We start from the raw sequence: 27,275 nt of genomic DNA on the forward strand, positions 1-27,275 counted from the left end.
GATCAGAGCACTGCAACCTGACCCAATCCCAGCAGAGCCTGATTACAAGGGCTGCGTCTGGATCAGGTGGGAAAACAACCGGACTGTCTCTGGCTGGGGTGGGTTCTCCTACTCCTGCCTGTGGCAGGAGCGTGCCCTGCTCCTGCCGGCCACTGCCACCTCGCTGCTCTGCATGTGTTGCAATCACGGAGTGAGTGTGCCAAAAAGTGGCTGTGACTCTCATTCCATAGTGCACACAGCACAGTGGGGAGCAGCAGCCAGCAGGCTATGCAGCAGTCAGCACATTCATCTGCCACCGTGCCAGCCCCACAGACAGGAGGTGACAGTGATGCAGACTCAGGTTTGCAGGAAGGATTGGGGTCAGTTTGGGTCTCAGGCTCAGGTTGAGTGGGCTTAGGTCTGGTTCAGGTCCAGGTTGGGCCTAAAAATTAGGCCCGAGGAGACCTCTAACTGTGATTTTAAAAAAAACCAGCTATAGCAGCATCCGCTTTACATTAGCTAGGGTCTTGTCTTTCCTCATGTTTCATTTCCTGTATGATCAGATTTTGCTGTTTAAAAATAACTGGATTTTAAGACCAGTTTGGCTGTCAGGCCTGAGAATTGGTACGTCATCTGGTCCATGACTGGGGCACCTAGGTGCTACAACAGTATAAATAATAGGTCTGTCAATTAATAGCAGTTAACTCAAGCAATTAACGCAAATCATGTCCTCTGGAATGGTGGTTGAAGCATTGAGGGGCATACGAATGTTTAGCATATCTGGCATGTAAATACCTTGCAATGCCAGCTGCAGCAGTGCCATGCAAACATCTGTTCTCACTTTCAGGTGCCATTGTAAATAAGAAGCAGGCAGCAGTATCTCCCGTAAATGTAAACAAACTTGTTTGTCTTAGCAACTGGCTGAACAAGAAGTAGGACTGAGTGGACTTGTAGGCGCTAAAGCTTTACATTGTTTTGTTTCTGAGTGCAGCTATGTAACAAAAAAATTTTCTACATTTGTAAGTTACAAGAAATACGATTTCTTTTATCTTTTTTACAGTGCAAATATTTGTAATAAAAAATAATAATATAAACTGAGCACTGTGCACATTATATTCCGTGTTGTAGTTGAAATCAATATATTTGAAAATGTAGAACATCCAAAAATATTTATAACACATTTAAATTGGCATTCAATTATTGTTTAACAATGCGATTAAACCTGTGATTAATCGCCACTATTTTTTAAAATCTCGCCATTAATTGCGATTATTTCTTGTAATCATTTGACAACCCTAATAAATAATATTAAAAGCCTGATGTAATTGTAAATTAGCACCCTAATCCTCCCCCTCATCCGAACAGGATTTATTTTTCATAAGGAATCAAAACTGAAGCATCAACTCTAATCCCTAGTAAATTAAAAAAAAAAACCAGCTGCAGAAATGTAGCTCCCTGCCCCTTTCATCCCTAATTAAACTTCTGTACTGCAGTTTAATTGCTACAAAGGCAGCAGAGAGGCAACGTACCGATACGTGTCTCCGTAAGGTGGACATGTCTGTGAAGGTTCTCTCACAAGCCCTGCACTTGTATGGTTTTTCACCGGTGTGAATACGCTGGTGACGCCTGAGAGCTCCTTGCTGAGTAAATGTTTTTCCGCACTGTTCACAGAAATATGGACGTGTCTCTGCAAATGAACAAAACCCACAACCGCTGAAGATCAGTCCCTTTGGGCCTGATCCTGCAGATGCTTCGGTACATGCTTAACTTTACTTATGTGAGTAACAGGACTATTTATGTGAGCAATGCTGGATTAAAGCACTTGCACAACAGCCCTGCCTCCCACAATCATGTGATGAATATTTCTAGCCCCCCTGGTTGTGAAGAAAAGCTTGAAAATGTGACCCAAGTGAAACTGATCCAGCAGGGCCTGCCTGCGTTTCCAAAAGGAGGTGCAACAGCCAATAGAACCAGGGAGGTAGCTACCTGGCCCCATCCTCTCTACTAAAGCAGATCAGGCCCCTCTTCTGGGGAATGCTACCCTGGTACTGGCTCCTGCCACCAGTCCACCCTCTGCTAGTGTGATGGCCATGGAGGATGGGCATTTGGGGGAGTGTACAGGGCTCTGGATTGCTTTAATCAAGCTCTGCAAATAATTAAAGTTAGGAATGTGTGTAAGTGTTTGCAGGATAAAGGTCTTCGAGAAAGAATTTCCGAACAAAGAGTCAAACTGCACTTGGCCCAATGTAACCAACTACCGTACATTGTATCTCGGAGGCAATGCAGGGTATGTTAGTTATTTTTTAAATACTGTATGAATTTTTTTTCCTTTACAAAAAATATGAGTAAGTATGAACTCTGGCTCCAAATCACTCCCCCCCTCACTATACTTATGTAGCCCATCAAAAAGATTGTTGAGTTAAAGGCTAACGCTCCTTTTGCAAACAATTTCAGATCCAAACTTCCACCAGTATCTATTCATTTATTGCCAAAAACATCTGTTTGCTTTGTTACCTGCATGAACGTTACTGTGTTGGGCTAGCGAGGCTCTCAGTCCAAACGTTTTCCCACAAACACCACATTTATAGGGCTTAGCTCCCATGTGGCATCGCTTATGGCATTTTAAGTACTCATTGGTGGCAAAATGTTTTCCACACACGTCACATTTAAAGAGACGCTCTCCTGTAAAAAAAGCAAAAGACAATCTGAATTCTCTTACCAGTTACCTCCGTAACCTCTTCCTGGCCAAGTCTGATGTTCTGTTGTATTTTGCCCGTGCTAATCCTCCTGCTCTCTTTGACACATTTGATCAGTCCTTTCTCCTGGATGATCAGTAACCTTTCGATTTCCATGAGTCTCTGCTCTCTTGGTCTTCAACTGGCTTCCCCTCCACCACGCTTTGTTGGCAACTCTCAGGAGTCTGACCCCTTTTTCCCCTCTTCACCGTATCCCTGTGTGACCTCATTAAGAACAGAAGAACGGCCATACTGGGTCAGACCAAAGGTCCATCTAGCTCAGCATCCTGTCTTCCAACAGTGGCCAATGCCAGGTTCTTCAGAGGGAATGAACAGAACAGGTCATCATCGGGTGGTCCATCTCCTGTCATCCATGCCCAGCTTCTGGCAAACAGAGGCTAGGGACACCATCCCTGACCATTCTGTCTAATAGCCCTTGATGGACCTATCTTCCGTGAATTTATCTAGTTCTTTTTTGAACCCTGTTATCATTTTGGCCTTCATAACATCCCCTGGCAACAAGTTCCACAGGTTGTCTGAGCATTGTGTGAAGAAATGCTTCCTTTTGTTTTAAACCTGCTGCCTATTAATTTCATTGGGTGACCCCTAGTTCTTGTGTTATGCAAAGGAAAAAGTAACACTTCCTTATTCACTTTCTCCACACCAGTCAAGATTTCATAGGCCTCTACCACATCATCTCTTTTAGTCATCTCTTTTCCAAGCTGAAAAATCTCAGTCTTTTTAATCTCTCCTCATATGGAAGCTGTTCCATACCCCAATCATTTTTGCTGTCCTTCTCTGTACGCTTTCCAATTCTAATATATATTTTTTGAGAAGGGGTGACCAGATCTGCACACAGTATTCAAGAAGTGGGCGTACCACGGATTTATATAGAGGCATTATGATATTTTCTGTCTTGTTATCTATCGCTTTCCTAATGGTTCCTAACATTCTGTTAGCTTTTTTGGTTGCCATTGCACACTGTACGAATATTTTCAGAGAACTATCCACAATGACTCCAAGGTTTCTTTCTTGAATGGTACCAGCTAATTTAGATCCCATCATTTTGTATGTACAGTAGAACCTCAGAGTTACGAACACCTCAGGAATGGAGTTTGTAACGCTGAACAAAACATTATGGTTCTTTCAAAAGTTTACAGCTGAACATTGACTTAATGCAGCTTTGAGACTTTGTTATGCAGAAGAAAAATGCTTTTAACCATCTTAATTTAAATGAAAAAAGCACAGAAAGTTTCCTTATTTTGCCAAATTTTTTTTTTAAACTTCCCCTTTTTATTAGTAGTTTACATTTATCACAGTACTATATTGTATTTGTTTTTTTAATCTGCGTTTGCTGCTGCTGACTGTATACTTCTGGTTCCAAATGAGGGCTGTGGTTGACTGGTCAGTTTGTAACTCTGGTGTTCGTAACTCTGAGGCTCTACTGTATAGTTGGCATTATGTTTTCTAGTGTGCATTATTTGGAAGAAGAAATTCAATGTTGATAAATGCAATTTTGTTGCCCAGTCACCCAGTTTTGTGAGGTCCCTTTGCAACTCTTCGCAATGTGGACTTAACTATTTACTCACTCGGCCTCAGCGGCCGTTTCTATGCAGATGACTCCAAAAATCCCTCTCTCTATCCCAATCTCTTTCTTCAGTCTTGCATCTCAGACAGGCTTTCTGATGTCTACCAATCCAGGTACCCACATGGCCCTCATCATCTAAGTACCTCCTGTGAGTTAAAAATAGAAAGTGCACTTCCCTGCCCCTACCTATTCCCTGCTGCCAAAAGGCTTAGGAATTTGGATGATTTCTGTTCTACCGGGATGTCCTGCAGACAACTTGTATTCAACCTGACCAAATAAAGGGCTCAGAATGGTACAGGGAGGGGCCCAGAGTGTTTAATTCCTACCTGTATGTGTCCTCTTGTGACCATTTAGTTTGCCTTTGTCAGCAAAGCAAGCTCCGCAGTCCTCACAAATATATGGCTTTTCTCCTGTATGAGACCTACAGGCAGTGACACACAGAGAGATAGTGAGAAAACACAGCTAGACAGGCAGTGCTTAATTTGTAATGAAAGAAGTGCCAGGGCTCAAGCCACTTTTTTCCTTTCATAACTGAGGCGGCAAGCCCGAAGGTGCCGGGGCTATGAACTGCCAAGCTTAGACGTTCCAGGGCTCAGCCCTGGCAAGCCCGAGCACAAATTAAGCACAGTAGACAGGGGGGATTTTAAATAGCATTTCCTCTTGAAATTAATTTCCTGTTCTGTGGACGTTATGGTCCCGGAGAGTTTGCCTAGATTTTCTATGCGGGAGTTGGCATAAATGTGTTCAGCTCAGCAAGGAAATTGAAGGTTTGCATGCATATTACATCAAAGATGCATGCAGCCCCTAAGGTGTACTGTTGCAATGAATGACCCTATCTGATGCTTGGGATTTTGCATGAATATTGTGCAGGGAGGGAAGGGGGAGCCTAGAAAATCCTTGCTAAAGACATTTATACTCCTCAAATCGAGTAAGTCGGTGTAGCTTCATTAATCTGAAGGAGCTCGGCTGACTCACACAAGCTCAGGATCATTCCCTTACAATGCCTTACAGGGGAGCATGCAAGATTTTCCTCTGGCTGTTCCTTTCTTTTTCTTCCTTCGTGCCTCAAAAGCAGCATCAGCCCTAAGACTCTGTGGCCTAAAGCACAGACAGCCCAACTATACTATTGTCCTATACTGGCTGCTAGACGATACAGTAGAGCATAGGCACCGACTTCCCCTCTGCCGGATGGGTGCTCGACCCTCCCACCCCTGGTCCCACCCCTGCACCACCCTCGTCCCACCCCCATTCCACCCCTTCCCAAAAGTCCCCGCCCCACCCTGCGAGGAGGGAGGAGCTTGGCTGCTGGTGGATGCAGAGCACCCACTTATTTTTCCCCGTGGGTTGACACCTATGTACCAGAGTGATGGAGCGAATATCCTACTCCTCTGAGAAGCTCCCGATACTGATAAACTCCTTGTGAGAGTATATGTATGCTCTTGCTGTGATCAGCCAGGAACTGATAAAGCCAGGGGTTATTTCAAATAAAAGGGCTGCTTGCCTATCTTAGCAGGTGAATAAGGCAGAGGAGAGAAAACAACAGTGAGTGCAGACAGACAAGACCAGGTGACCTGAAGAAGAGCTCTGTGTGGCTTGAAAGCTTGTCTCTCACCCCCACAGAAGTTGGTCCAATAAAATATGGTCTCATTCACCTGACTCTCTAATATCCTGGGGCCAACCTGGCTACAACTGCAGTACATACAACATGTGGTTCCTAGACATTTACACAAGTATATTACTTTAGTTTATCATCAAGACTGTATTTGTCTTTGGAAGAAAAAAAACCTCACATGTAGCAGATATCAATGACCTCACTATTTATAAGTGTGACGAACGTACTGGGGCAGATACTCCGCTGCTGTAAATTGGCACGGCAGAAAGATTTAGTCCCATTGATCTCAATTTAAATACTGGCTTTTCAAAAATTCTACTTTAGTTTTAGTTATCTTGGGCCTCATTGATGGGTCTGCTTTTTCCCCTCTGGCTCCAGAAAGACTAGCCTCTGAAGGTTATTTCTTATGACACAAACAGCAGAGAAGAGCCAGAACTTACACAAGACTGGCGGCTGCTGCTTTGGTAGTGGTGACAGCAACGTGGATGTGTTTTCTTTCCTTGTGCTAGCAGCACATCTCTCCAGGCACCTACAGTGCGTTCTAAGCTCTCATTCTCAACAGGTGTAAATCACACAAACTGATTTGCACCAGCTGAGAGTCAGGCCCTTGGTCTTTAACTCAGGAGGACGTTCCCACTTTTAAAGAGCGAGGTTGCTAAGGAAAATCTTGCACGATATGTTTGAGACTATCCACGTGGAATCTGATTTTAAACGAGCTAAAACAAGGACATTCTGAGTCAAACGTCCCGCATCTGTAACTTTCTGTGCTGTTTTCACATTCCAGCTCATACTATACGATAGGCAAGATCATGCATGGTTTTGAGACGTCAGTCAAAATGCTGCACATTGTACAAGAGGTGGCATGCAAACAAACCCTGAACTTCCTTGATTTGTTGGTGTAATTCTGACTTTCTGGGCTAGATCTTATACCAGTGTAAATCAGCAGAGCTCAACGGGACTTTGATGGCATTTTCTATGTATATATCTTAGGCACTTAACACTGAAGTATCTAAACAAATCCACAATCTTTTTAATGTATTTCTCCTCAACACTCCTGTGAGGTAGGGCAGTGCTATTGTCCCCATTTTACAGGTGGGGAACTGAGGCACGGAGAGACTACATGACATGCCCAAGGTCACATACAAAGTCTGTGACAGACAACAGGATTGAACCTGGGCCTCCTAAATCTGAGACTAGTGCCCTAACCACTGGGCAATCCTTCCCCTCTTGCCATTTTTTACACTAGTTGAGGATCTGGCTCAATCTTATTTGGAAGTAATCCCTATATGTTTGCCTATGTATGAATGGTACTGCTATGTTTTAAGTCTTTCCCAAGGGTGAGGTAATGACCCTGGAGTAGACAAACAACTTTACATAAATAAAAGAACTACACTTTGTTAATCATTGATATTACAGGCCAACATAAATCCCAGCATTCCTCTATTACATGGATACTGCAGAAAAATGACTGGGGGACAGTGGGTCGCCCAAGGGAAGGCGTGCTGAAGCAGGGTGCATGCAGGGTTCAGTAACGGGAGAAGCGGTACTGTAGGCTGACCTGGTGTGGATCTTAAGCTGTGATGGCTGTGCAAATTTGGAATGACAAATGCTACATTCGTAGGGTTTTTCCCCTGTATGTGTCCGCATGTGAAACACCAATGCAGTTCGAGAGCTCAGAATCTTCCCACAGACTGAACACAGTGGGCGCTTCACTCTCCCTTCATGCTTCCGCATATAATGTGTCCTCACGTCTCTCTTTCTTTTAAATGTAGCATTGCAGAGAGTGCAGGCAAATTGCCTTTCTTCAGTATGGACACACGCTCTGTGCTCTTTCCAGCTGTTGTAGCTAGCAAATGACTTGCTACAGATATCACACTGATAGACTTTACCGGGCAAGGACTGATGGACATCTTTGCAGTGATCCACATATTTTTTCCGAGAGACAAACTGCTCATCACATTTATCACATGTTATAACATAGGCAGACTTCTTAGTTACCCGGGCCTTAGTTACCTTCTTTATTTTAAAGTTTTCACCTGATTCATTTTCTTCAGCATCTTTATCATTAGAGGAGTCATCGTCATCATCTGTACTAACATCCTCGTTATCTTTACCACCATCTGCTTCAGAATAAACTGCATCGTAATCTCCCTCCTCTTCCCCCTTCACATTAGTTCCTTCTTCATCCTCATCCCCATCTTCATTTTCATCTTCTCTGTTAGCTTCAGCTTCATCATATTGCCCCTTCCTTTCTTCCCCTTCATTGCTGCAATCCACTTGTGCATTAGATGAGCTCCCTGGTTCTTCCTCGTAGTCCACGGCTTCTTTGCTCCTGGTAGCTTTTCGCAACCCAGTATCTGATGCCCCAACCCATCTTTCTTTGCTAATATCGGTTTCACAGTACGTTGCATCTGGTCTATCTGCAGGTGGAACTACCATCCAGTAGACTGGCATAAGCTTCCTGTCTTGCCCAGATTCATGTATTTTTCTGTTAAAAACAGAACACAACCATAGTAGGTTAAACACCTGGTTTTATATGCATGCACACTGAAGGAATCGGGTTTCTCATATTCGTTTTAATGTTGCCTTTCACAGACTAGTAGAACATCTAGAACAAGAGAGCAAGGAAATATTGTAGAAAGGTGAGACCAGATAATTAACGATAACTGAAGTGTCTTATGCAAGTTATTCTGTAGAAGCATTACTTAAACCGTTGGGTAGCCTTGCTTTCACAGTTAGCAATGGATACTACACTGAGGGACTGGCAGAAGTTTAAAACCAGAAGGTCATCAGGAAAAGACTCTCTCTAAAGCAAACTTGTGTGTTACCTGATTAATATCATGATTTTCATGATTAATATCATGACTATAAATTCAGTCTAACAAATGGGTTCTTACAAATACAACTTGACATCCTCTTGCTTTACTTTTAATTAAATTAAGAGCAATTAAATACTAAATGGCATACTTTTAAATATCTACTGCATTTGACCCCTAGTACCTCCTTAAAGAAGCACATATTTGCCACACTTGACCCTGAAACACTTTGTGTGTGATTCTCAAACAACAAAACCGATGTTTCACTTTAATTGAAAGGTTAAGAATTTCATTGTAGGCCATTTGTGATTTCTCCACAATGCAAAGGCACTATTCAGCTCTAAGATACATGGAAAAAATTCCCATTGTTTTCACACAGGACGCGTGCATGGGAAGGTGGATAAGAAAGCAGAACTGGGATTCATCACTTCAGCGTAATCTTGAGTTCACTGTTACAATACAGTGACTATGGAAAGATATGCAGTGTTTGGTTTTTAAACAAATTAGAAATGTCATTGAAGGTGTAAACTTCATGCAATGACATGCCTACTCTGTGCATGCAATTATACAAAGCAAATCTGTGTACTGTTTGTGCAGATAGTCGATTATGGTAATCTGTCTTTTTAACAGTGTTACTATAGTACTGAGCGCAACAGAACCCCAATACTTAACTAGAACCCTTAGGCACCATCATAATACCAATAAACAAGAACATAACACAAACATTTTCTTATAAAAATACTAGCAGGTGGCAACATCTCTATTTGTGTAAATTGCAGCACCAACAGGTTTCTTATTAATTTAGGACCAGAAACAGAAACCCTTATGAACACTGAGATAAGGGTATCAAAACCTGTCTCAAAGAAATTGGTAATCCTGCATAGTCTAGATTTGAACTCTTAACAACCACAAATTTAAAACAAATTATTTGGGAGATTTCTGCATGAGATCGATCTGCTTTCCCTCTGCAGGTGATAAGATAACACAGCACATGAGACAGAGTGCCACACTGCATTCTTTTGAAAGATTACAGTTTGTGTGCTGGGCACACCAAAGACTGATACTGTGTAACTGCAACTGCTTTAAAAGTCTGGAATTATCTGCTCATCCTGCTATTGTGAATTTCACTCCTACTGTACTACTTCATTTATTTTTCTACTCCTACGTGTTCAGTCTGAATTTTCCTAAAATTTAGCCTCACTGAACCCTCTTCTTTGAGCTCACTGTTTATACTATATAGAACCTAATTCTTTCTGTCAATCACACTTCTCTCCCTTAGTACCTTTGTTTATTTCTCACTACACACATCAGTGTCACACAAAAGTCTCTGCATGCAGATTTTCTTCAGAAACAGACGGATGGTATCTTTTTACATATGCAATCTCATGAGGGGATTCTTTAAAGTATCAACGTTATTGATTTATTAAATACATTAATAAAATTTAAGAAAGAATTATATATATAGGGATAAAATTATTCTCTGTAGTTGCATTAGCTAGGATAAAGTTACAGGGGCCAATAATCCTCATGCTTGAGTGGAAGCATGGTCTCGTGGTGAAGGTGCGGGACTGGACTCAGAAGATCTGGGTTCAATTCCTAGATCTGCTACAGGCTTCCTGTGTCATCATGAGCAATTTCTCTGTGTCATAGTTCCCTGCTGGGAAAATAATACAGCAGGGTGGATTTGATTTAAATCACTAGTCAGGAAGACTTGATTTAATCATGGTTTTTTACATAAAAGTGCATTCTTGTTGGTTGTTATAACCTTAATACATATTCTTCACAACTCAGAGATAGATGTAGGTTTCATTTTTAGAAGGTATGCACTATGCATTTTTAAAGTGATTTATTTCGAAAAAATGTCAGATTAGTTTTTACAGCTATATCAGAAAATGAATGACTGTTTGGTTATTTCATTTACCAAAGGTAACTGAAGCAGATATTTATGAAGTCATTGGGAGGTGAACTATCTCCAATTCAACAGGCTAATCATCAGACCAGTTTCCTACCTGGTGGATGCTCTAATTTATGCCAGCTGCCTATGGCTCCAACATGGGTTATGGCAGTCAGATAATGGGAGTATAGGGATATACCCCCATACATCCACAGGAAAGTCAGGAATTCTGACCTGGGCCAATGGGAATTCTATATTTATGCTCTCATAAAAATCAAATTCTGTCTGTTTGCAGATCTGGAGACTGCTGTGAAATGTTACTGATTCGTTTCTAGTCAGTCAGTGCAGAAAAGGCCTGTGTGAAAGCCCACACTACCTCGACACAGCCTGCAGGGCATAGGATCAAATAAAAATAGATTTGTGATCATCGTTAGCCAGGTCTTGCTCATTTTTAGCACTTCTCAGTTCTCCCGGGCTCATGTTTAAAACCCAAAGACTGAGACATTCAAAGCCACTACAGGGGATTTAGCTGCACAACTCCCAATAATTTCAATGCATTTAAATCCCCTGCATGGCTTTGAAAACATCAGCCCAGAGCTGTTGCAAACTGATAATATCCTGACCCAAAGCCCACTGTAGTCAATGGAAAGACTCCTATTGCCTTCCAAGTGCCCGAAGAACCTAGCTCTGAAGCAATCAGGATCTTGAAAATACTCCTCTCTCAATGTCCACACACACACACAAAGTGCTGTACCTTACATGGGTATTGTAAGCAGACCTCTGAGCAAAACTGGCTGGGCAGCGTTCACATTTATAAGGTTTCTCTCCGGTGTGGGTTCGAATGTGAACTGTCAGGCCACATTTGGAGCTGATAACCTTGTTGCAGTATGGACATGCCTGGGGATTCCTTTTCTTTTCATGCACCCTCCGGATATGGTCATTTATATCCTTCCGGCGCTTGAACCTCTTGTCACAAAACACGCAGGGGAAGCGTCGCTCGTCATTGTGAACCGTGAGGCGGTGCTGCCTGAGGTTCTGGCGATTTGAGAAGAGCTGGTCGCACATATTGCAGCTGTGTTTGAGGACTATGTTGATGTCGTGTTCCAGCTCCATGTGTGACTGATAGTGTTTGATGAAATGGAACGACTGGTTACACTTCTCACACGTGTACATTTGTGGCAAGATTTTTGATACGTTGCGAGGTGATTTCCTGCGTTCAGTTTTACTGGGGCGCTCAGAAATTAAACTATTTTCATCCTCCTCCTGGCCAGGGAGCACATTTTTGATCACTATGCAGGTTTCCTTTGAGTCTGACCGGTTTAGGGCACAATGGCTTGTCTTATTTTCCTCTGGGTTGACTGTATCCATGCTAATCATCTCACCTGTCTCTGTTTTGTTCTGTTTGTCTGACTTTGCCATCCCAGCTTTCGACTCCAGAAGATCTGTCCTGCCTTTATTGGGATTTGCAGGTTGTCCATCAACAATCTCATAGTCTGGTCGCAATTTTCTGCATTTCTGGCTGTCCCAAAATTTTCTCTTCATGGATGTCGCCCCAATTTGGGAAGAATCATTCACTTCATTGTCTTCTGCTTGCTCGACACGAACCCACTGGGACCCACCATTTTCACATATCTGACCTTTCAAATGGACACTCAAATCTAAGGCTTTTCTACCCTCCGCCTTCATTTCTTCACAAATGTCAAGCAAATCCTTGCACTCGAGTCTCTCGGCTACCTCCTTCATCCGATGCAACTTTTCTGCGTCAATCTCTACTTCTGCAGTGTAGACGAATTCTAGAAAGGAGGTGAATTCTTCTGTGTAAATGTCCTGTAGAGTCACGGTGCAATTCTTAGCATCCAACATCTCACCGTGAAGAAAAAGCCCCTTAAAGTAATTGCTGGAAGCAGCCAAGACAGCCTTGTGAACCAGAAACTCCTCCTGGATCCCTAGGTGTTCAGTATGGACCGTCACATCACAGAGGTGGCCAAACTGATAGAGCGAATGCAGCGCACTCAGAAGGTTTGAAGCAGCAACTTTGGATTTCATTAGAATTTTCTTCTTCTCCATCCTGCCAGAAAAAAAAAGCAAGAGTCCATTAGAGCACATCTCATCCACCTGCACCAATCATCTTCATATTCATCTTAACTGCAAAGCAGACCATCACACTCACTCACACTAGTGATTGAGAGACTCATTGACGCTTGCTCTCTTACCTTCTAATTCACAAAGCTTGACAAAGACTATAAGTCTATTGAGGCGACTGCTGTCACCAAATGTACTTTGTTAATTTATCGTGACAGGCTTAATTTTAATTATTTAGGATAATCCTTCACTGTAAATGTTCTGTAGCATAATAATTAAGTATTAGTAAAATGAGACCAAGGAACTAAATTGTAAAACTCTTATACAGTGCTTTTCATCTGTAGATCCCAAAACACTTTACAAAGGAGGTTACATATCATTCCCCCCATTTTACAGATGGACAAACTGAGGCACAGAGAGGGGAAGTAATTTGCCAAAGGTCACCTTGCAGGCCAGTGGCAGGTTGCAAACTGAGTCCCAATCCAGTATTCTACCCAGTAGGCCACACTACCTGCATGACAGCAACAGGTGGTTAAATCTTTGTTGAGCAGAGAGTCTAGCGGGTTTTTAATGAGCATACCCAGGCTAGGAGATTAATGGTGCGAGTTTGTGAGGTTCTACTGTTTGCAATACTTAAACTGTATGAATATTACGTACAGAAATATACAGAACATGCAAGGAAATAAAGACACAGATCTGGTTTAAAATTTTGGAAATGTTGACAATATTTTGGCAAAAAAAAAAAAAAGAGAAATTCTTGCAGGTTTTCATTCAGCCTAGAGGGATTGAAATTTTGCGATTAAAAATTTCAATAGTTTTTCACACAAAAATTCTGCATTTTTCCAACTATCTCTAGACACATCCTCTAAATATTATGGCAGTAAGAAAGAAGCTTGACAGTTCTGTGCTTTTCTGCCTCTAGACGCACAAGACACTAACACTGTGTCTTAAACTATAAACCCTGAGGAACAAAGACAGTCTTTTTGTGTGTGTTTGTACAGGTCCCAGCACAATGGTGCCATAATACTGACTCGGGCCTTTGGAAGACACCATAAATGTTTCCTAATACCATATAAATGCATCAATTATAGTACTGGATATCATTATTAATGAGGAATAAGTTATTGATCAAGGAATCAATTCTGAAGCACTTAGAGGAGAAGAAAGTGATCAGGAACAGTCAGCATGGATTCACAAAGGGCAAGTCATGCCTGACTAATCTAATTGCCTTCTATGATGAGCTAACTGGCTCTGTGGATGAGGGGAAAGCGGTGGACGTGTTGTTCCTTAACTTTAGCAAAGCTTTTGACACGGTCTCCCACAGTATTCTTGCCAGCAAGTTAAAGAAGTATGAGCTGGATGAATGGACTACAAGGTGGATAGAAAGTTGGCTAGATTGTCGGGCTCAAAGGGTAGTGATCAATGGCTCCATGTCTAGTTGGCAGCCGGTATCAAGTGGAGCATCCCAAGGGTTGGTCCTCGGGCCGGTTTTGTTCAATATCTTCATAAATGATCTGGAGGATGGTGTGGATTGCACCCTCACAAGTTTGCAGATGACACTAAACTGGGAGGAGAGGTAGATACACTGGAGGGTAGGGATAGGACACAGAGGGACCTAGACAAATTAGAGGATTGGGCCAAAAGAAATCTGATGAGGTTCAACAAGGACAAGTGCAGAGTCCTGCACTTAGGACGGAAGAATCCCATGCACCCTACAGACTAGGGACTGAATGGTTCGGCAGCAGTTCTGCAGAAAAGAACCTAGGGGTTACAGTGGACGAGAAGCTGGATATGAGTCAACAATGTGCCCTTGTTGCCAAGAAGGCCAATGGCATTTTGGGATGTATACGTAGGGGCACTGCCAGCAGATCGAGGGACGTGATCATTCCCCTCTATTCGACATTGGTGAGGCCTCATCTGGAGTACTGTGTCCAGTTTTGGGCCCCACACTACAAGAAGGATGTGAAAAAATTGGAAAGAGTCCAGCAGAGGGCAACAAAAATGATTAGGAACCCATGACTTATGAGGAGAGACTGAGGGAACTGGGATTGTTTAGTCTGCGGAAGAGAAGAATGAGGGGGGATTTGATAGCTGCTTTCAACTACCTGAAAGGGGGTTCCAAAGAGGACAGATCTAGACTCTTCTCAGTGGTAGCTGATGACAGAACAAGGAGTAATGGTCTCAAGTTGCAGTGCGGGAGGTTTAGGTTGGATATTAGGAAAAACTTTTTCACTAGGAGGGTGGTGAAACACTGAAATGCATGACCTAGGGAGGTGGTGGAATCTCCTTCCTTAGATATTTTTAAGGTCAGGCTTGACAAAGCCCTGGCTGGGATGATTTAGTTGGGGATTGGTCCTGCTTTGAGCAGGGGGTTGGACTAGATGACCTCCTGAGGTCCCTTCCAACCCTGATATTCTATGATTCTATGATTAATAGGTTATGTCAATTCCACTAGCCCCATATGACCCAGGTTAGTACTCCTCACCCTGAAGAGTTTTCTTCATAGGAAGTTATAGATACCCACGGTGCCCGGTCTGAAAGGTATAAGATGGGGTTCTCCCCTCTTTGAGGTGGATTTAGATATAGGTCCAGATGGTTCATGCCAACTCATTTCAAAACTAAGTGATGAAAATGCTAAAACAGTCACTACATTACCTAGGACATTAGTAAGGGATATGTAGCTAGGAACTGATTTTGATCACTATGTTATCCATTTAGTATCTCCAAGATATATCCCATAGCTTTGAACAACTCTGGTAGCACACAGTAATGCCCCAATTCTGATATTCTCACTCACCTTAGCAGTACTGTACTCCACTACTAGTGCCAATGCAGTCATTAGGACTATTCTTGGAGTAAGGAACGGATCCGTGTAAGTCAGGGTTTCAGAATCTACCCCTAAACTGGCAAACCTTTGTGTATGAGCCAAAATGTCTATATAGTGGGTAGTTACCCACTATTCCTCATAACCTTTAGCCTACTGTGCTATGCTGAGATTCAATATAATTCATGGAGTAAATTACACTGCCCCAGTTTGTTTGGCATGTGTCACCTGTTCTACCACTATATGTTCCCTTATAATGCTAGGAAAACAATAGCTTTAGGTTGGTGTCTCTTGTGACAGGTATAGGTCTTCCCTTGCTACAAGTCCTATCCATACAGAGTAGGTACACTCCAAATTCTTTACCCAGGTACCTTTTAGTTAGTACAGGGGGTCTTAGTAGCATAATATAGTACGGTGATGTTAAACACCCAGCCGGAGGGCCTGATCTGACCTATTAGATGTAGTTATGTGGCTTTAGAGTAAATTTCTAGCCCTCCCGGATGCAAAATTAACCTCCCAAATGCAAAACAATTACAAACCAATGATGCACTGCTGTCTTCCTTAGTCTGCAGACAGCCTGAAACAACAACTTGGAGGTGTGAACTCCTTTGCTCCAATTCATCTCATAGTGATGTTAACTTAAGAGCATAAGTGACACATGAAATAGTTAATGGTACGTAATCACTGACAATTTTATTGTATGACATGGGGAAAATGGTGGAAGTGAAGCCAATGGGAAGGAACTGGGCTTTGCTGTAGGGAAGGATATGCAGAGAAAAGATAGGAGGAGACAAAACAAGAGAGAACAGTTGAGAGAAACAGAAAGAAAGGGAAGGAAAAGAAACAAGTCAGATATAGTGGGTGTCCAAAGAGTAAGTTAGTTTTCACACTGAGCGATTGATGAATTTGGCTTTAATAAGAACAATAAACTAAATATGCAGTTACTAAATCAAGGCCAGATTCCACCCTTGATCTTTGTGGGGATCTTCCACTGACAGCACTGGGAGATCCACTGTAGATTGAGGGGAGTATGGAATCCTAAATGAAAGCCCCAACAACAATTAAAAAAGGCATTTGGCCCACTCCAAAAATGAGTTTGACACTCCTGATCTAGTAGAAGCTTAAAAATTATTATTATTTAATGTGTGTTTACCTAAACCGTATAACTTAGTTACAACTAAATTTTAGAACCTAAAGAGGAGCACTAGGCCAAAGCAAACAGCTGGAGTGGCTTTCTCTTGCTTGTTGGCTCCGTTTTACAGGATGCAAAAGCTAGGCGGTGCAGTTACTTTCACCTTGATGTTGGAGTGTTTGCTTCTCAGCCCAGTAGTAATAATTGGCATTAAATTACATCAAGTTTTACTTTTGTTCCTTATGTGAATTACGTTTGACACGACATGAAGTACATTACTAGTGTACGTAAAATGTGCAAATAAGAGGTCAAACATGCCTTCAACATACCATCCCGTGATGCATAAACATCGATAGACACCATAATGAATGCTTTTGAACAACAAATCCTGTTGTTGCAGTTGCAATATTCTCAAAGCTAATGCAATAAAAACAGCAATAGTTAAGCAAATTTTAATCTGCAAGGCATAAATAATTCATGATTTGTGACTTATAAAATAACGTTAATGTACTGTACACATTTCCTGGCTGCTCTGTATTCCAGGGTTTCTTAGCAACTTGTGACCAACTATATTGTTCCAGGGAACACATTTTTAGGGATGGAATAGGGTTTTATTTGGGATTTCTGTTAGAAAGACAATGATAATAAGCAACCTGGAATACTTCCGAACACTCCATGCCATTAATTTTTATTTAATTTAGGGCTCAATCTGGCTAACACTTATGCATGAGTAACTTTACTCATGTGAACGGTCCCACAGAAATCAGTGGAATTACAGATGTTGGGAAAGCTACAAGCTGTGCGTGTTTGTAGGACTGGATCCTTATTCATCCACCTGATTTGGAACAGAAAAAAAATATGCTCCTCCATACCAGTGAATTTAAAAAAGGGGTTTATTTAGAGAAGAGGGAAGCAAAATACCTTTGTTAAAGGAAAGTAGTTTTCAGAAGTGTAAAAAGATGTGCGTGTATATTGGACTATGTCACTACAGGCAGAAATTGACCCATCAGACAGCTTAATCTTATTCTTACCAGCACAAGATTGTTCATACACAGATTTCAACAAACATACAGTAAACAATACAGCAAAAGGCACATTTTAAATTCTTCTGAGCAAAGACAGTCTCTTCCTATGCATTTGTACAGCAACCCAATCCTTCCTGGGGCTTTTGGGCACTACTGTAATCCCAATAAATACTGATGATTACTCAACATGTATATTGCAGTAGCTCCTAGAGCTATATATGTGCACCCATATAGCTCTTTGAGGCAGGGACATTCATTAGCAAAGAATAAGTAGTTTCAAGATGCCTACAACTCTGCCACTGAATTGAGCTTTGGGTTGAAATTCGGCAACTATTTTCAGCCAATGAAAGCGAACTTTGAGTAAAACTAAAAAATGCCAGTGGCTTCTACAGAAGTCTCAGTTTTGACAATATATGAACACAACCTTATTTCCTGTTATTAAATTCACAAAAGGAAGGAAATTGTCAAGTAACTGATCTGATTTAAATGTACCGGCATTGGTGGGGGCAAAGAAGGGTTACAATTAAATTCATGGCATTGCTTCTTTTTACGTCATATGATCTGTGGTCCCTTTGGCCTTAAACTCTGTGACACTGACTACTGGACTGTAAATTCACTATACTTTCGTTTGATGAAAAAGGCATCTTGGTCTTACCACGTCTGACAGCATACACTCAGTTTTCCTTTATTATTGTTGTATATGGCTGCATCCCCCATTATGGCTCCAATTCAACAGAGCATTTAAGCACGTGCTTATGTCCCACTGACTTCAATGGGACTTAAGCACATGCTTAGATGTTGTGTTGAATTGGGATCAAAATAAACAGCTCAAGAGGAAATTAAGCCCACATGATGTCGAATACAGCACTTCTACATCTTGTAAACATTTTTCTATGATACTCGTATAACCTGTCTACCAGTTTTATAGATCAATGACAATAACTCACTTCAGTTGTTTCACTGACTGGTGGCAGAGGAAATGAAAAACATCCTGATTTTAACCAAGACAATTAAATTTGCTTCCTCAACTGTTTACTGTATTCCATTTTTTTCCTTACATTTACCATACAAAATACTTTTAATTACAGAGATTAAGATCTGCAGTTATAGCTAGTTGTCCAAGGCATCTGGAAAGTATTTAAGCGCCGCTGCAGTCCATTGAAAGAAAAACGGTCAGTATTACTCAGGAGTATGAGAATCTGTATGTTTATGATTAAGGGATGAACGACCAAGACAAAAGTATTCCCTTTCAGATCACAAGTCACTGTCTTCGATTAAAACAATAAAACAAAATGGCTTCACAACATTTAAGAGCTAGAATTTGCTGAAGGCAAACAAGTATGCTGCAGGTATCAACGTGGATAGCCAAGTCTGACTGCTAGGAACTAGTATACTTACAAAGCGTTGATCTTGCAAACTGCTGAAAGAAGTGCAGACAGCCAAGTCATGCTCACTATTTGATCAACACATGGACACGCAGACTGAGTCTAGATTTCCCTTGTTTAATATTTTCCACCATCACAACCCCTTCTATTCCCTTGCAGAACACAGCCCAAAATGACATACCCTATTACTAATATAAGATTTCTAAAAAACAATGGTAAGGCGCTTATAAAACAAGTAGGGCTTGCTGAAATCTCTTATCAGATGATAAATTAACTCTTTACTCCTCTCTTTTAAGGCCCTGATCCTGCAATGAGCTCTGCAAGTGGGACCCCTGTGCACATGTGAAACCCATTGACTTCAAAGGGGCTTCCAATGAGTAGAGGGGTCTACTAAAGAGAGCTCACTGCAGGACCCAGGCCTAAATTAGGGTTTTTTAAAATGTCTGAATGCTCACAGAGTCTGGTCCAAAGCCTAATAAAGTGAATGGTGGTGGAGGTGAAGTGGCTTTCCACTCACCTCAATGGGCTCTGGATTAGAGATGGTTGGAAATTTTTCGTCAAAATACCTGTGTTGACACTTTCAGAATGCAACATTTCAATTTCTCATTTCGATAACTCGTTTTGAAACAAAATTCATTGTTTTTATTTAAAACATTTTTAGAAGTTCAGAGCAAAAATGCGATCTAAATGAAATGTTTCAATTTTATCAAAATGAAACATTTTGATCAACCTGGAACAAAATTTGTTGAGAATTTTGTTTCACAGAAAATTTTGAATTTTTTGTTGCTGTTGTTTTCATTTGGTTTTGGAATAGAAGAATTTCAAAATCATAAAATTTCCCCTGAAATGGAAAATCTGGCTCCTACCAAGCTCTACTCTGGATTAGATCCTAATGACAAGCAAAGAGTAATGAAAAATTCCACTGAGAGCCATCAAAATGAGGACAGCAAAGCTGCAATGTTACAGTAAATCCACCACTGATTACAAAAATGATTTTATTACCTATTATTTGTATTACTATAGTGCTTAGGAGCCCTAGTCATGCACCAAGACCCCACTGTGCTAACCCAGTGGTTCTCAACCCACAGCCCAATCAGCACACAGCTGCGGCCCATGTGACTTCCTCAGGGCCATACAGGTAGTATATATATTGTGTGGATGCAGCCCACATAACACAGAGACCTGCATATACGGCCCACAATAGTAAATAAGTTGAGAACCACTGCTCTAGGTGCAGTACAAACAGAACAAAAACAATGTGTTAATGTTACACAGTAACATTAGTACATCATTTATGTAATAAAGGGCCAGATTCTTGTCTCCATGACACATGGCAACTCCACTGACTTACTGACATAAGTGTATGAGAGCAAAATTTACACCAAAACGTTGCATTTAAACATTTGCTTGTGTATATTTTGCCTGTAATTCCCAGTGGGGGAGGAATAACCACTCTACAGAATCATCTCACGTGCAAGATCGAAAAACTAGGCTACAGAAAACGGAAGTGGCATAACTGAATCACTGCAAATGTCAATATATATCTCACTTCTGTTATTACGGAATCCTATAAAGCTCCAGGAACAGCTCCAGTGATTTTCAAAAATAAAACACAGGCAACTTGAAGCCATGATTAGAAGTGATTTGTGTTTGCTCCATGCTATATTATGGTGTTTTTAGTACACAACAAAGCAGTCAGCAACAGCTGTGTGCTTGTCTTCCAGGTAATTTTACATTATAAATGAAAGGGGTAAAAAAAAAAAAAAAGAAAAGAAACGAAAAGAAAAATGTGGTCTGCAAGAATTGGACAAAAAATTTTTTCTAGGGTCATTTTTCCCCCCTGGACTTTTACCATTCCGTCTATTTCTGGATCACACTGCCTGTCATTCTCTATGGACCAGAGACTCAACTAATATATATTTTGCATAGCTCCCTCCACTGAAGTGAAATCAGTGCAGCTATGCAGATTTACACTAGCTGAGGAGCTAAGCCTGAACTGTTTTCAAAACAGAATTCTTTGGTGGAATTACTTCACGTAAAATTTGCCATAAATCTATATGCTCTGCCTACTGTGAGATATATGTAATTTTCTAACTGCAAGTTTCCCCCATTCTCTGTTACATCTTCACTTCTCCAAGACCTTTGCATGACATATTTCCCTATGTGAAGATCCTTTTAACCTAATATTAGTCGCATACATGCATGAGTATGTAGGGGCCCTGATCCTGCAGATGGATCGATACAGGTGGACCATAACATCTGTGTAGAACCCAGCTGACTTCACTGGGGCTCTGCACGGACACACGGGACCACTGAGGTGGATCCAATTGCAGGATGAAGGCTGTAGTGAACTATACAGGATATACATTTTTAAGAATACACACAACTCTCCTGAATGGATAAGAACTGGCTAGGGCACTGAACTGAGACTCAGGAGACCTGGGCTCAATTCTTAGCTCAGCTCTGCCCACAGGGACTTTGGGCAAGTCACAGTCAATCCTCCAATTCTTCATGGGTAAAACGAGGATATTTCCCTATCTCACGTGGGTACTGTGACGATAAAATCCATTCATGACCAGATACAGTACACTCTTGTTTACCCAGAGGGCCTGGCAGCCATCCAACACTTTCGGATAACCTAGTGTTTGGATAAACAGAAGGGCTATTTTGAGCTGGATTCTGGCTGGGAAGCAGGAAGGGTATGTCTACAATGCAGCTGGGAGCGAGCCTGTGGGGCTCAAGCTAACACACTAAAAATAGCCATGTGGACACTGTGGCTCGGGCTCTCAAACCCACCCGACTCCCTAGGCTGGACAGCCCAACCTCCAGCCTGAGCCACAACATCCACATTAGCTCAAGCCCTGCTAGTGGCTACCTGGCCTGGGAGGCTTGCTCCCAGCTGCTGTGCAGACATACCCCATAGGTCCGGGAATAGCTGGGTGTGGCAGACTGAAGAGTCACTCAGGGATGTTGCTTTACTTGACTGGCTGCTGCTCTTGCCGTTCCAGAGGATGAGCCAACGAATGGTGAGGCTGTATGTACCAACCTCTCCCCTGAACACCTTGCCTACCTTGTGTCTGTCCCAGTGCTCAGGCTGCCTTCCCGGGGCTATGCCTGACCACAGTCCCTCAGTGATGACTGCCCCATTGATCACTGGGAGGGGCCAAGTTTCATCTGCGGGGCTCCGAGATGGGAGGGGAGCGCTGACCAGAGATGCTGCTGTAGAAACAACCACAATAGTTACACATGCTGCACTTTGAACTGGACACAATGTTGCAGCCATAGAACCACATTGTGCGTGGATACATTAATTTACCCTACAGCAGTAAAACAGATGCATTGCTGTAAATTATCTTAGCACTAAGAGGCTAATGGAGAAGTTATAAGCGGATGATTAACTAACATAGGGGGACACACTCTGGACTTGGATAACTAGGACTTTTGGATCAAGGGAATTTGCATAAGTGGGAGTGTATAGCACTATGCTGAAAAGGACCATTAAAGTACAGCTAGAAAGCCTTGATCCTACAGACATTTAAGCAATTGATTAAGTTTATGTGCCTGAAGGGTTCCACTGAGTTCACATGTGTAAAATTGGGCACATGTGTAAGTGCATGCAGAACTGGGGCTCTGATTAGCAGGATACAAACAAATGCATGATCTGTCACACAAACTTTAAAAAGAAAATAAATAGATAAATAAATGCACCTCCCGTCCATAATTTTTGGGCCATCACAGTTTTGGACTGTAAAACTTGGACCATTTAAGGAAACTGTATTTTTGAAAAAAGGTTGATTTGTCTGGGTCTTGCTGAAAGACAACTTCAAGAGCAAAAGTAGAGGCAATAAAATTAAACTGCTTTAAAATTTATCCCATATGGGGGTGACTCCCTCCAAAAGTCTGAAACGTGGCAGGTCTGCACATCTAATTGCTGACAGCAGCATTATAAAGGGACACTGTCCTCTGGCAAAACAAATAAATCACAGTTCTGTCTGAAAGTTTTGTGCCCATTCTAGTTACGAGTCACATCCTAAAATGACTAATCAAAAGAGATTAGAGAAAAAAGTTATTTGCCTCCCTTTTCTCAGTCCGCTTACTTTGCACACTACAGCAGTTTAGATGGTCCGTTTCACTGTTTTCCCTGAAGTTCGTCAATTTCAGGCTTTAAAAAAGAAGGTATTGAAATACTCTGACTCTCCCTTGTTTAAAGGTGCTGGTGTAACACGGAGAGGAATTTTAAAAATTAGTTCCCGATCCTGCAAATTCTTAAGCATGTGCTTAATTTTAGGTATGTGGCCAGTGCCACTGAAGTCAAAGGGACTATTCACATGCATCACATTAAGCATTTGCTTGCAGGATCGGGGCACAAGCCAGTACAGTGTGGGGAGTAACATGCATGGCAGGGGCTGGCACAGCAACACTAACACTATTAAACACCATAGAGCGCTCTACCTCAAGTTGCCACCTGTACCAGTTTTAACTGAGCAAAGACATGGAGCTGAGGGCAGGTGCCGGGGATGACATGTGGCTAGCAGAGCAGCAATTTGAGCTGCAATGGCAGGGGTAGTCATGCAGCCATCAGAGCAGGGCTTAGTTAGAAGGGGTCAGGGAGCCAACGGGAGTCGGGCAACTATCATGCAAACCCTTCAGCACAGGATTCAGTTGTGGGAGGCAGGAAGGTAGCAGTCAGTGTTACCCAAGACTTACCCTTCCACACAGGGATTAGCTATAGGGGACAGGGTCCCTGAAAAAGCCCCCAGCCTTAGCCATCAGCCCAGTGTCTGTCTATAGGAGGGGCAGGCAGAATATAAAGCTATAGGGGCAGCCCCCGACCTTACCCATTGGCACAGATAAGGGACAGCCTAGGTATAGCTACAAGGGCAGCCCTAGCCAAATTACTCATCAGCACAGTGTCTGTCTATAAGGGCCAGGCAGAATATATAGATATAGGAGAAGCTCCAGCCATATTATCCAATGGCACAGTGGCTGCCTATCAGGGCTGGTCAGGATATAGCGATGGGGTTGGGCAGGGTATAGTTATAGGGGCAGCCCCAGCCTTCTCCATCAGCACAGTTTCTGCCTAGATGGGGGTGGGCAGGGGATAGTAATAGGGGGCAGCCAGGTTATAACTATAGGGCAGCCCCCACTCATCAGCACAGTTTCTGCTTTCAGGAGTTGGGCAGTGTATAGCTACAGAGAGCTGTCGAGCTATGGGATAGGCAAGATTTAACTATATGGGCTATAGGGGCAAGCAAGGGATAACTATAGGGGCTGCAGAGCTATGGGGTGGGGAGGGCATAGCTACAGGGGGCTGTAGTGCTATAGGCGAGGACAGGGCATAGCTACAGGGGCTGTACTGCTATAGGGGAGGACAGGGCATAGCTACAGGGGGCTGCACTGCTATAGGGGAGGACAGGGCATAGCTACAGGGGGCTGCACTGCTATAGGGGAGGACAGGGCATAGCTACAGGGGGCTGCACTGCTATAGGGGTGGGCAGGGCATAGCTACAGGGGGCTGTACAGCTATAGGGGTGGGCAGGGCATAGCTACAGGGGGCTGTACAGCTATAGGGGTGGGCAGGGTGTAGCTGTAGGGGCTGTACTGCTATAGGGGCGGGCAGGGCATAGCTATAGGTGCTGCACTGCTATAGGGGAGGGCAGGGTGGAGCTGTAGGGGCAGGCAGGGTATAGCTACAGGGGCTGTAGTGCTATAGGGGCGGGGAGGGTGTAGCTACAGGGGAGGCAGTGCTATAGGGGCGAGGAGGGTGTAGCTATAGGGGAGGCCAGGACGGAGCTATAGGGGCTGAGGCTACAGGGGCGTAGCTATGGGGCAGCCCAGCCTTACCCTGCCAGGCGGAGCGCGCTGCTCTCGCGCAGTCTCATGGGGCTCGGCTCCTGCCCGCGCTGCGCTCCGCACCGCCCCGCCAGGCTCAGCAGCGCAGGTCTCTCCCCCTCTGTCCGCGCGATGGTACAGCCCGGGGGCCGCGCTCCGCCTCCCGCCACGGCCACCATAGCTGCGCCGCGGGGGCCGCTCCACCGACGCTGCCGCGGGCCTGCTACCCAAACGCAAGATGGCCGCCCAGTGCGCATCAGAAGCGTCACCCCGCCCTCCCCGGCCATCTTGGGTGTGGGCAGCAAAGCTCCCCCCCCCCGCTCTCCCCACAGGGAGCTGCCCGGTCGCTACTCGTCGGCCATCTTGAGTATGGGCAGCGAGACCGCTTTCCCTCAGAAGGACTCCAACGAGTCGGCCATCTTGGATGAGGGCACAGAACTGAAGGCTGCAATTGCCAGGCGCCCTTCCCGCCGCGAGCCTGGGCCCCTCCACCTCTCCCTGCCCTGGGGACCCCGCCCCCCAGCCCTGCCCTCCCTGCATTGGGTCAGGCCCCCCAGCCTGAGTTTGGCTTAACCAACCCTGAATCCCCCCCCCCCCCCAGCACCCACACAAGGCTCAGGGCTGGAGGTGCCATCTATGGGGCTGCAGCCCGTGGGGCAGCATAGTCGTGGGGCTGGCTGTAAACTAGCCACCACAGTTTGGTGGTGTTCGCCGCCCGCCCCCGGTGACACCGAAACAAACAGAATTAAACCCTCCCTTTCCCCCTCCCCCATGCGTTAGGTGATGTACAGAGAGCCCCATTCAGCATCAGCCCCCAGAAACCTGCTCCCCCTCACAGCCCCTGGGCAGGGAGGTGCCCAGCCAGCCGCCTTCTACACCCTCTCCCATGCACCCTCTCCCATGCAATGCGGTACGGTGACCAGTGCTCCCACAGGCCCTTTATTGGCATTAGTGGGATCAACAGGAATATATGACCTTACATTTTTACAAAGAACCTCAGGGTCCAACCCAATGGCCTCGTAGCATCATCACTTTCTGCCCGCTGAAGGATAACTCACTTGTGTCCTTAGGAAGGATTATTCTTTCGTGCCTATCATCCCTGACACTGCGCCTTTACAAAATGAAAATGTGTCACCCCTGGCTGTGCAATAGCTCACCCACCTTGTCTCTGTGCCTCTAGGGCGATATCTGACTAGGGTTGCCAACCCTCCAGGATTGCCCGGGAGTCTCCAGGAATTAAAGATTAATCTGTAATTAAAGATTACGTCATGTGATGAAACCTCCAGAAATACGTCCAACCAAAATTGGCAACCCTATATCTGACTGTGAATTCTAGGGAAGCTTAGATGAAGTTACATATAGTGCAAGTGAGTCCAGAAAGCACTTGCTTACAAAAAAGAAGCATCTTTATTCTGCTAACTCACCTGATTGAAACCCACATGCTTTCAGCTCCTAACGGAGGCTGTTTTGTTTTTCTGGGCTAGAGGCATATAGCAGCAGCAGATAGTGACTTCTTGCATGTATCTAAAATGCTATTGAGTTAGAATCATAGAAAATTAGGATTGGAAGAGACCTCAGGAGGTCATCCAACCCCCTGTTCAAAGCAGGACCAACCCCAACGAAATCATCCCAGCCAGGGCTTTGTCAAGCCAGGCCTTAAAAACCACTAAGGGTGGAGAGTCCACCACCTCCCTAGGTAACCCAGCTGGAGTAAAACCACAAGCAGCAGGAGGAAGTTCTTGCTTTTCATCAACCTCTCACAGCAGAGCCCTCGCTCCAGCAGTGCGGAGGCTAAAGGTGTCTAAGAGCACCACAGCAGAAGAAACTCTGATGTGCACAAGTGGTGCATCTGCAGGGGTTTTGACAGTGACTGTACACTAAAAAAACAACAAGGAGTCCGGTGGCACATAAAAGACCAACATTTATTTGGGCATAAGCTTTCGTGGATAAAAACCCCACTTCTTCAGATGCATGGAGTGAAAATTACAGATACAAGCATAAATATACTGGCACATGAAGAGAAGGGAGTTACCTTACATGTGGAGAACCAGTGTTGACAAGGCCAAGTCAGGGTGGATGTGGTCCACTCCTAATAACTGATGAGGAGGTGTCAATACCAAGAGAGGGAAAGTTGCTTTTGTAGTGAGCCAGCCACTCCCAGTCCCTAGTCAAACCCAAATTAATGGTGTTAAATTTGCAAAGGAATTGTAGCTCTGCAGTTTCTCTTTGAAGTCTGTTTTTGAAGTTTTTGTTGTTGCAGGATGGCTACTTTTAAATCTGTTATAAAATGTCCAGGGAGATTGAAGTGTTCTCCTACTGGCTTTTGTATGTTACCATTCCTGATGTCTCATTTGTGTCCATTTATTCTTTT

General features: G+C 43.5%; 1 protein-coding gene across 6 annotated transcripts in view; it reads right to left on the reverse strand.

Annotated features, from left to right (window-relative positions):
* Positions 1 to 25,134, reverse strand: part of LOC102936754 (GDNF-inducible zinc finger protein 1) — a 28,427-nt gene extending 3,293 nt beyond the window's left edge. For 4 of the 6 annotated variants that reach the window (XR_006289972.1, XM_043544086.1, XM_043544085.1 and 1 more), the window contains exons 1-6: positions 24,917 to 25,134; positions 11,379 to 12,692; positions 7,473 to 8,402; positions 4,629 to 4,723; positions 2,494 to 2,661; positions 1,509 to 1,666 (exon numbers count right to left, since the gene is read on the reverse strand). Coding sequence is in view for 4 of the 6 variants with exons in the window: in XM_043544086.1 (XP_043400021.1) it covers positions 1,509 to 1,666; positions 2,494 to 2,661; positions 4,629 to 4,723; positions 7,473 to 8,402; positions 11,379 to 12,692; positions 24,917 to 25,083 (2,832 nt within the window). In the remaining 2 variants the exon portion in view is untranslated. Of the gene's footprint in view, positions 1 to 1,508; positions 1,667 to 2,493; positions 2,662 to 2,698; positions 3,032 to 4,628; positions 4,724 to 7,472; positions 8,403 to 11,378; positions 12,693 to 24,916 lie in introns of those variants that run through there. The other 2 variants (XR_006289973.1, XM_043544087.1) reach the window with 2 other exon arrangements.
* Between the last annotated feature and the right edge of the window lie 2,141 nt (positions 25,135 to 27,275).

Source organism: Chelonia mydas, chromosome 3 (genome assembly GCF_015237465.2).
Source record: "Chelonia mydas isolate rCheMyd1 chromosome 3, rCheMyd1.pri.v2, whole genome shotgun sequence".
Classification (NCBI taxonomy): Eukaryota; Metazoa; Chordata; order Testudines; family Cheloniidae; genus Chelonia; species Chelonia mydas.